Here is a 10,532-nt window from a genome sequence, read left to right as displayed (position 1 = left end):
AAAGGAAACCAGCAAGTGCTACTATTGATAATGTATCTAAAGCTGCTTAGCTGACACAGCTGACAATCACATTATACTGTAAAAGCCTGCTCCCAGTTTCTAAAGGCAGGGTCTTCTTACACCCTCCTTCCCAGAGAGTGCGTGGAGATTCCTTCCTTTGCATGGGGACACCCCCTTTTGAGGCTGAAGCAGAGAGCTTTGCCCAGAATTACTGGTATGGGTGAGTAACTTCAGGCACTAGTGTGTAATTTGATTTGCTAGCTTTAATATAATGAATACTGCTTCAAAATAGTGAATCATACTATAGAAATCATTATCGCTTCTAATCTGTAGTAAATCATTAAGATATTTTTGTCTAATTATCGTGATAAATTATTTGTTTTATATAAATGTATCTGATTTGCCATTCTCAATCCTGTGGTGGTATCTTACCCAAAGTTTCTATTACATCTGTACAGACATAATCCACTGACAAAATCTAGGGCTAAGCTGGATTCAGCTATGCCCAAACTCTTCACTGGGCAGGATTCTAGAGTTAAAGAATCCTTTGTGAACCTAGTGATTCAGTGGGAGGGGTTTTTTAATAAACATTTTCTGAAGCTCCCATTCTGCCTGTGATGCTCTTGGAGACAGACACCCCCACAATCCCATGTCCCACATCTCCTCCGTGTCCCAAAGCAGGAGCAGATATGTGGGCCAATTCTGTGCCCACAGCCAGGGTTCCTCTGGGTGCCATGAGGAATTAAGGGTGACAGCTGGGGGACTCTCCCCTCCCAGCATGGGCAGGGGATTGCTGGCACTGCTGTACCTGAAAACTGCCGCTGCACGGTGAAGCCAAAGGTGGGGTAGCTCTTGGCTGCTGGGCTCCTTGCAGGGGTGACATTGGGATCACCTTGTTGGTGGCTGTCAAGCAGGAGCCCAAGAAGTTCCCAGCTGTGTTCAGGGCTAAAAGGGTTATATAAGAGCCTGGCTCATTTCTCCACATACCCTGCACGTGACCCTGGGGCTTGTGTGGGTGGCTCGGTCAGTGCCAAGGCACAGTTCCACTTTCAGCCTCCCTCAGCACGGCAGGATGTGTGTCCCACGGCACAGCCCCTCCCCCTGGCAGCTGGGACCAGCCCATGGGCATCAGCTGGGAAAGCCACCCCCAGTCTCTAGGCAAGGCAGCAGAGCTGGAGGTACTGGGTACCCCCCTACAGCACGGGTAGGAGACCCACAGGACCCCCAGGGGCAGCACAGCCAGAGCTGGCTACCTCCTTGATCATGGACACTGCAGTGGGGTGTGGGTCTGCATGGCACAGCACGGCACACCCAGAACATGCAGCCCCTCAGGCACAAACACTGTGGCACAGAGAAAACAGGGGCTGCAGGGATGGCACAGCCAGGGCGTGCAGCCCCTCACCCTGTGCCCAGGACAGCCCAGCACAGCCCAGCACAGCCAGACTCTGCCCACAGCTGCCCTTACCTGCCTGGCTGCAGCACCACGGGGCACGAGCAGGGCCAGCAGCAGCAGCAGCAGCCTGGGGTGCCCATGGTGGTGGTGGCTGTGCGTGGTGCCCAGGCCCTGCTCCTTTCATATCAGAGGGAGCTGAGCCTGCTGCCAAGGGACACCCATGGGGTAGGAGAGCCCCAATCCCTCTGGACAGGGATGGAGTATGAGAGGGACACAGAGGGAGGTGGCAGGGAGCATGGCCAGGGCAGCAAGTGAGAAGAGCATTAAAGATACCACAGAGAGGGCAGGGGACATCTGAGGATATTATAAATCTTCTGTTAGAATAATGTATTTAATAATATAAAATAATTAGTTTTGATTACAAGTAGAAAATTGTGATGTATATAGTATGGGAGTGTTAAAGTGCTGTGTTTAAAATATGCAGCTATAGAATCACCCTCCACGAGGAGTTACTGGAATTCCTGTCTTTTTCAGGAGATGGTCACGCATCCAGTTACTCTGACTGGAAGTGTCCCACCCTTCCCATTTGGATTCACTATCAGGGGTTTAAACCAAATATGGAAACACCCACACTGTATAATACCCTGACCAGAGCTGCCACCCACAGCCCTGGCAGCAATAAAAAGGAGAGGGAGCAGGAGCATCAGCAGACACCTGCAAGGAGGACATTTCCTCGTACATCAGCTCTCCGCCTGCTGCAGAGATGGTGCAAGCAACTCCCTTCCTCCTGGTGCTCTTCCTGGCCCTGGGGGCTCACAGCCTCTCTGTGAAAAAGGTACCGTCAGGTGGGATGCAGAGGGTGGGGAGGGCAGGGGGCTGTGGCTGCAGGCACCAGTGCTGAGTTCCTTACTCTGCAGTGCTCCCTGACCGGGCGCTGGGTCAATGACCTGGGCTCCAACATGACCATCATGACGGTGAATGCAAATGGTGACTTTGCTGGCATATACTACACAGCTGTGTCAGCTACCACAAAAAAGATCGAGCGGTCACCATTGCTGGGGTCCCAGCACCAGCCATATCTGCTGAAGCAGCCCACCTTTGGCTTCACTGTCCATTGGACCTTCTCAGGTACTTACTCTTTTCTCACCATCCTTGTTGCGCCCCCAGCCTCCCTTCTGTCCCTGCCTGCAGTGTCCCTGCTGATTCCCTGCCTTCCCCTGCACCATCCCCACTGCTCTCCCTCTCCCCTCCCGGAGGCTCCCCCACCCTTGTCCCTGGAGCTCCCTGCTTGCTGTCAGCTCCCAGTGCCAGGGTGCAGCAGAGGCAGCAGGGGCTGAAGCCGGCGCTCTCTGCCCCTCTCCGTGGGACACCCGCTGCCCTCTGAGCCCTCCTGCCTGCTGTCCCCATCCCTGCTGTCCCCAGAGGCCGGGGACAGCGGGGCTCTGCTGTCCCTTGTGCTGGGCCAGCCACTGACCTGCCACCTCGGCCACACTCCCCTCCACCTCCTGTCCTGTCCCCACAGACTCCATCACGGTTTTCACGGGCCAGTGCTTCGTGGATGAGGATGGAAAGGAGGTGTTGAAGACCATGTGGCTGCTGAGGTCACACGCGGACAAACCCATAGACGACTGGAAAGCCACCTTGTGAGTTCTCTGTCCCTGCTCTGCACAGGCCCCCTGTGCACCCACGAGGGTTGGGACTGTCACAAATGAGTGTTTGTGTCACTAAGGAGTCACTCTCACACGTGCTGAACAAAGCAGGTTTAGTATCTGTTTGTGAAACTTAGTGACATCCCATGGCAAGGTTCACTTGTTTGCTTTGTTCAGGAGTTAGAATCAATTCAGAATGATTGGAGTTGAAGAAGGAAAAGGAGAAGTGAGACCCTTCACATGAATCACAAAGTGCAGGGAGGTACCCACTGCTTTCTAAACTACTGACGGATCCAAGGTGGGGCTGATTCCACTCTTAGACTCAGACCTGCTCCATGGCTTCCGTCCAAAGGATCTGGCAGCACTTCACCATTGACTAATTTAACCTTTATAAAGTAGTTTGGAAGGGTTTATCACAATTAGAGCAGAGCATTCATTATAGATCCAAGCTGCCAGCAGTCACAGTGCACTTGCTACGGGCTGTTCACATCCCCTCAGCCAAGCACTCGGAGGGAGATGGTGGCACAGCCCCTGCAGTGGTCCAGGAGAGCTCAAGGGGCTCACTTAGGAGTCTTGTTGTAAAGTCATGGGGTGACTGACCTTAGTGATCAGTCAGTCTTCATCCTGGATATAGTGTGGGATGGTAATTACAGGAATTTTCCACAGTTCCAGTAGGGATAACATTGTTCCATTTGGGCTGTGATTCAGGCAAGTGATATCCCAAGGCCTTTGGACTACTGCTTTCCTTGATTAGGCAACAGAAGGACTTGGTGTGCAAAGTGTCTGTGACAAGTTCAAGGGGAGCTTCACCACCTGAGAGACATTTCCAAAGCCAAAGGCCCAAGAAGCAATCCTGAGTGGCCTGAGCATGGGGATGAAGGGTGCTGCTCCCAGCCTGTGGTGCTCAGTGCTCGGCAGAGCTGCTGCCATGCACTGGGTGCCGTGCAAGTCAGGGAGGACAGGGTGCTTGAGCACAGCTTCCCTGGGTGTCCTGACAAGGTGCAAATGTTTGGAAGGATGCAGGGCTGGCTGGGCATTTGGGCACTGCCATGTCCCACCCTTACATCTCCTTTGTCTGTGTCCCCACAGGGTCGGCTACAACGAATTCAAGCGCCTGGAAAACCCCATGGAGCCGGGGTGGTAGAACTGGAGTTCCCAGAGAGGAGTCAGTGCCAGGCTTGTAGCCCTTCCTCCTGCCTCAGGCCCTGCTTCTCCCAATAAAGCTTTGCTGCAAACATACACAGTCTCCTCTGTTTGTGGATCAGTGCCCCTGTTCCCCTTCCCCACCATGGCACTGTGCTGCCTCTCTTGTCACTGCCCCTGAAGGCCAGCATGTGCCTGGGCTCCTCTTTGTCAGCCCAATCACCTCATGGTGCTCTCTGGGACCACACTTGGTGCTGACCAGCAGAACCCTGCTCCACCTGGAGCTATGGCCTGAGGCTCATCTCCCACAGCTCTGTGTGGCTCCTCCGCAAGGCACAAGGACAGAGCTGGGAAGACCAGGGGCTCCCCCAGGGCAGGCAGAGCCAGCTGTGCACGCCCAGCATGGCAAGAGGGCACCCCCAGTGCTGGGCACAGAGATGCTGAGGCAGCAGCATTCCAGGCCTGCAAGCCCTGGGCACAGCAGAGCGGCTGCAGGGGGATGCTGGCTCCGTGGCACACATCCCTACAGCAGCCCCTGTCCCAAAGCCTCCGCCTCTTCCCGAGGTGAAGCCCTGAGCAGGCACCAAGGCAGGGCCTCTGGGGACACTCACCAATGTCGTACTGCAGGCTGATCTGCAGCTTGGGCCACAGCATGATGAGAGCGAAGGAGGCGTAGAAATGGACATCGTAGGTGTTGTACATGCGGTACTCCTGGCCTGGCGGGACGGGGCAGATGGTGAGGGAAAGGAGACTGCCCTGGCCAGGGGAAAAGGGGGAAAGGTCCTCCCTCCACATGGCCCACGACAGGGGGATCTTTCCCACCACGGGCAGGGGCTCCCGTTCAAAGACACTTTCATTCTCTACACAGGGATTCCCCAGGGATCTGGGGAACACTTCAGGCCAAATCCTTTGGGGCTGCTAAGAAAGGGGTTTTCCTGGCAATAGCACTGCTCTCTACACACTGGAGTGTGAAAAACATCCCCGTGGCAGGTGAAAAACAGATGGCCACAGTAATGGGAGGGGCTGAGTTGGGAGAATCCCTCACGTCCTTGTGAGTTACCTTCCAAATAAGCAAACCTTCCGTATTCCCGCAGGACAGGGAGGAGGTGAGACAGTCCCGCCCCCGCCGGCCCCTGCAGGTCCTCGGCACAGCAGTCAGGGGACACCTCCATCCAGATGGTGCCGCCATCCGTCATGAAGTAGAGCTCATTGAAGAGGGCTGACTTGTACCAGGAAGGCAGCTGGCTGCGGGAAAGAGGGAAGCTCACCCTCAGAGGCCGAGCTGGTGATGCTCCTGTGGCAGCCAACCCCAGGGGGGCACTGGGAAGGTGCTCTCATCTGTCCTACCTGTTCTCCAGGATGGGATTCTGCCACGCTTCGATCTTCCTGTCCCCTGACTCATAGTGTGTTAGGGCAGAACTAATTGTCAAGAACAGCGGCCAAGTGGTATGAACAGCTCTTGGGGAAACACAATGAGGACAAGCAACGGGAAGTTTGTATACTGCCCAAATTTGGGAACAAGCCACAGCACCCTGGAGAAATTCTTATCAGCCAAGCAGGCTGCAGGAAAGAACTCTGCCCTGACTTGGGTGCTCAGAACCAGCACGGCCACCCATTTCCCCTGCTCCCCCCACTCCCATCCCACGCAGGATGGAGGGACTCACCGGTGGGTGAATCCAGCCTGCCATCCTGCAGGAGGTCCTGCCACACCTCTCTGCCCAATCCCATGGGATTGAATGCCGTGACATGGGTGACTCCCGTGCCAGCCTGAGGAAGGGAAGAGCATCATCAGGGGTTGCTGCTTTGGAGGACAAGATTAACGCTCTCTACTCCCCAACAGCACCACCAGGAGATCACACTCACTCCCCATGTGCTGCCCAGCAACTCCAACTCCAAACCTGTTGCCTCAGCTGCTCTCCTGACACCACCCCCAAAGAGGCTGCTCTCAGGGGAGTCATGTCCCCACTCCTGGCATCAGGAAAGTGCTGAGAGCCGCTGTCAACCCCAAGACCTTTGTCACGATCCGCAAGGTGGGATTCGTGATGTGGTTCTTTTATTTGGTCTTAGAGTACAAAAGATTATCAGCAAACCAGGGACTTGAACAGCAAAACACACTTTATTGAGTGCTCATCAGCACTAATATGCGATAGAGGGAAAAGAGGAGAAAGCAAAGCCCAAGGAAAGGAGAGTAGTAAGGGAATATAGCTACCAATGTCAAAGTCCACTCAGCCGTCCATTGATGCAGAATCTTCTGTCTGTTGGGGAGTTCTCAAAGGCAAGTAAGTTTTGGGATGTATTTTATATTTTTTACAAAGCGAGGGGCACAAGGCCAAACCAGAGGAGATTGATGACCATTGTGATGAGGCCCATTGCTCAGGGGGGCAGGTGTGGGGTACAAGTCTGTACTCACCAGCCAGAGCGAGGGCAGTGTACCGCAGCAGCACAACAAGCACACCTGCAAACAATCACTTGGCAAACATCCACCTCAACCAGGCCAGAGCCCCTGTACCAAGTCCCTTGTGATGTTCAGGGTCTTTCCTTGTGGCAGTCGTGAGACAGATGCGAGAATCTTCGGACCATCTCTTACACCCCTGCACACCCATCCTTTGCCAGCTGCCTGCAGGCAGCTCCCCCACATCCAGCAGGGCTGCACATCCTCCCCAGCAGGAGCCCCAGCAGCAGGGTTAGCCCTTTACCTTCTCCCGGGCAGAAATGGCCAGAGTGAAGGAGTTATAAACGGCTCATACACTTACAGAAAGTGTATCCTTGTTTATTAAACGAAACAAATCACTAATTGAGGACAGAGCCCCAGGATAAGCCCAGGACCCACTTGACAAAACAGAGAAAATTTTAACAGTTAACAGCCCATACAGAAAAAACATGGCCAGGCATTCCTCAGGAGGCTTGGCCCTGTTGGAAGACCCTAACTATCAGCCTTTACTCTCTTTATAAGTTTGCCACCAGTCCGATTGGTCCATTTTGGACTCCTCATCGAAGCTCTCCAAATCTAAGCTCTTTCTTTGGTTCATATGGTGGAGCATTCCACACCAATTATTTTTTCATAAGTCCTCTTCATTGGTAGTTTTCTCCTCCAATTGCAGTCCACCACGTTGTTCCTGGTTGCAGCATTCAACTTCCAGAAAGTTCTCAACTGGATAACTCCCTCATTACAACATCCTCATACAACCATCATGTAACTTACATAACTTTTATTAACCTAATTAATCGTGAACTAATGTCTTTTTGACAAAGGATACTAACATATTCATAACAAAGGAGTTCACAGCTGGGCAGTGGTGCAGCAGGACTCCAGACACCCGCTCGCCATGCTTCTGGAAGGTGAAGGGCTCGTTCCAGTGCCCACCGCTCCTGTCCTCCTCCGCTCCCGTGCCGTTCTGCAGGCTGAACATGATGGACACTTCCACGTCCTCATCCCTCCCGTTCTCCACCTCCCAGATGAACACTCCCACTGGCAAGCTGGAGTCCTGGCAGAGACACACAATGCTGTCCTACAGGGCTGCTGCTCCACAGGCAGCTGCCCCGGCATCATTTCCCCCGCTGCTGGGGACGCCACACGCCGTGCAGCGGCAGCAAGAGCACCGGCAATAGTAACTCGGTCTGGGCGCCTGCTGCCAAGCTCAGCAGCAGCAGCAGCAGCAGCAGCAGGAGCGCAGGAATTTGGGAGGCCCTTCGGCAAGATCAAATTCAAAAGAGAAGCCCTGGGCTGGCAAACACCAGGGCGGGCAGCGGAGAGGCGGAAAGCGGCGTTTAGGGCTCAGGCGGGTGCCTCATCACTCATCTGCTCGGCAGGTTGATACAGGCTCACGTGCTGCGCCGGGGTAAGAGGAAGGTCAGACGTGTCAGCAGCACAGCTGCCACCCTCGCCTGGGGCTGGCAGCCAGCACGGGCAGTGTGGCAGCGCCGAGCCATCCCTTGCTGCAATGCCGAGCTCCCGCACGCACGGCTGCGCCGCTTCCCCCGCCTGGGAGCGCGGCTGAGCGCAGACACCGGGAAATGCTGGGAAAGCCGGCCCCGCCTCACCTGATAGTCATGGGGGATGACCGGAGAGAGCTGCCGGCAAGTCAGCACCACCTTCTGCCCCGGCAGCTCGTACACCAGCCAGGCACGGGGGTACAGCGCATGGTAAAAGGCGTAGTGGCCGCAGTAGCCCCAGTTCCAGCCCTGCAGCCTGCTGGGTCTCTCCACGGACAAGACCTGCTGGTAAATCGTCTGCCCCTTGCACCGCAGGCACACCGTGAACTGTGGAGGAGAGAGCACATGTAGGGGAGGAGATGGGCCCTGTGGCAGATGTCCCACCGGCCCAGCCTGCTGCAGTGACACCCACTCCCCTCGACGACCTTGGTGCAAACTGCTTAGCAATTATTTTGTTATAAATGAAATTCGAATTTTGATAGCTAGGTCCCTTGAGTTAATAACAGTTTAATTAGAAATTAATACAATTTAGTAATTTCAATAGTAATTTGGTATAAAAGAATACAGCACAGTAAAAGAATACAATTTAGTAAAAAATTACGATCTTACGTAATTTTAAATCTTACGATTTATATCTATAATTTGCCAGTAATTAAGTATGATTAAATCATAAGCAAAACCGACCAGGGTACGGGGAGGGTTTCTTACCCCACCTCGCGTCCAAAACCCACCATGCTACAGAGGCTTCCCACCCTGCCTCACGTACAAAACAAAGCACTTCAAGCTAAACTTATATACTGTATGCTTGTACATATTCATTAATATTTCCCGTAAATTTCCTCCTAGTTCCGATTTTTCTGATTTTACGTCACTTTTCTTCATGGTGCATGCTTCACTTGTTGTTAGGGGGTCTTCAGTCTTCTTTTGGGGGTCTTTTTGCAAAGGCTTCTCCTGTTCCTCCTTGTCCTTTGGATAACCTTGCAGGTTTGGGCGTGCATACTAAGTGTTGTGTTATGTAAGGCTACTAATTAGTCTGATATTTACTGATTGTTTGGCCCATGCCTAAAGTCGTTCTAATTTTGTCCATCTCAAGGCCATTTTCATCTTGGGGCATCACTTATCTTCCAAACTACATCCTGTACCTCAATTTTAACATGTAACATCTGCAAAGGGGTGCATCTGCCTTGTAACACTGATTCTTTTGATTGCTTCTAATAATAACTTTAATAACAGTTACAATTTAGTTAGCACAAATCAATTCCATTTATTACAGTTTCATAGTGGGAAAGGCCAGGGTTCAGCTGATCACACCCCACCAACACTTTTCCTTTAAGAACAGAATAAAAAATATTTTCAACTTTACACATGTTATTTGCTGCCCTAAAAACTCCTATTTGAATATGTAAGGGGACTAAGACTTGTTCAGGACCCTAAAGGCTGCATTTCTTCAGCTGGAAGAGGAGAATTGGCTGCAGACTCCTCATGTCTGGTGGGGTGGTCAGAGCAGCTGCTGGTGCTGCAAGACCTTAAAGAGAGAGGGGCAGTGGTTTATTTATACCCCGTGGGCATTTGTCACAGCAAAGCTTTCTGCTGGACAGGGGCAGGCAAAGGCCTCGGCTGAGTGAAGGGAGAGTGGCTTTGTCCGTGGGAGGGTGACAAACCACTTCAGTGTCTGTTGGGAAATCAGAGGGGAGCTTCAGGTGGCTTCACCTGGTTATTCCCTCCTGTGCTTAACCCAGTGTGGGGTTGGGGCTGTGTCTGGGGCTCCAGGCAGGGTCTGGTCCAGCCCTCCTGCAGTAATGCCCTTTTGGGGAGGAAACAGTAAATGTGGTGCCATCCAGAATCTGGGCTGCCTTTCCCCAGCCTCAGACTCCTGCTGCTGAAGGTGGCACTTCTCCCTTTGTCTCTGGTGAGCTCTGAGCCGACTGGGAGGTGGGACTGTGGTGAATTCCTCTCCTCTGTTCCTATGCCATTTCATGGATTTTTTCCATGTATTTTGATCCATTGCCTGGCTGCCACCACTCCTGTCTGTAGCCTCATTAACGAGGCCTTGCTGGGTGCAGAGTGCAGCAGTGAACAAGTCAGAAATGTGATGTAAGAGATGGAGTCCTGAAGAAAGTGTGCCCCAAAGCTTCTTCCAGAGAAGGGCCCTTCACGGATTCCCAGAGCACCCCCCAGGCTTGTCTCCAGAGCCACACTGGGGGAAAATGTCTGCAGGGAATGCTTGGCTTGAGCATAGAGAGAAGGGATTTTCTGCTTTTGCTTTGAGTCTGCCAAAGCTGTCTGGTTGGCCTTCACAGCCTTTCCTGGCCAGGTTCTGCCTAGTGCCATGGCAGCCTCTGCTTCCACCAACTCTGGTGTCACCAGACCGAGAACAAGTGTCTGGCACCTCTCTGGTCTGTGCTGATGAGCTT

General features: G+C 53.0%; 2 protein-coding genes across 3 annotated transcripts; one reads left to right on the top strand and one right to left on the bottom strand.

Annotated features, from left to right (window-relative positions):
* The first annotated feature begins 2,065 nt into the window (after positions 1–2,065).
* LOC111941127 (avidin-like) lies at positions 2,066–4,281 on the top strand. 2 transcript variants are annotated; one of them, XM_023944164.2, is made up of 4 exons: positions 2,066–2,228; positions 2,311–2,521; positions 2,916–3,036; positions 4,132–4,281. In XM_023944164.2, exons 1-4 carry the CDS (start codon positions 2,157–2,159, stop codon positions 4,184–4,186), a joined length of 459 nt encoding a protein of 152 aa, XP_023799932.2. In that variant the 5' UTR covers positions 2,066–2,156; the 3' UTR covers positions 4,187–4,281. The 2 variants fall into 2 exon arrangements, with proteins under 2 accessions (XP_023799932.2, XP_086722750.1); XM_086866624.1 differs by lacking the exon at positions 4,132–4,281 and having other exon boundaries at positions 2,068–2,228; positions 2,916–3,040.
* Positions 4,282–4,404: 123 nt separating this feature from the next.
* On the bottom strand, positions 4,405–8,852 carry LOC147648573 (non-lysosomal glucosylceramidase-like). The gene is made up of 6 exons (XM_086869815.1): positions 8,832–8,852; positions 8,227–8,445; positions 7,408–7,670; positions 5,533–5,604; positions 5,246–5,430; positions 4,405–4,901 (listed from the first exon to the last, which is right to left on the bottom strand). Exons 1-6 carry the CDS (start codon positions 8,850–8,852, stop codon positions 4,405–4,407), a joined length of 1,257 nt encoding a protein of 418 aa, XP_086725941.1.
* Between the last annotated feature and the right edge of the window lie 1,680 nt (positions 8,853–10,532).

Source organism: Cyanistes caeruleus, chromosome Z, assembly GCF_971803275.1.
Source record: "Cyanistes caeruleus chromosome Z, bCyaCae1.hap1.1, whole genome shotgun sequence".
Lineage (NCBI taxonomy): Eukaryota > Metazoa > Chordata > Aves > Passeriformes > Paridae > Cyanistes > Cyanistes caeruleus.
The sequence above is the reverse complement of the archived record's forward strand: the minus strand, read 5'-3'. Positions and strand labels throughout refer to the sequence as shown.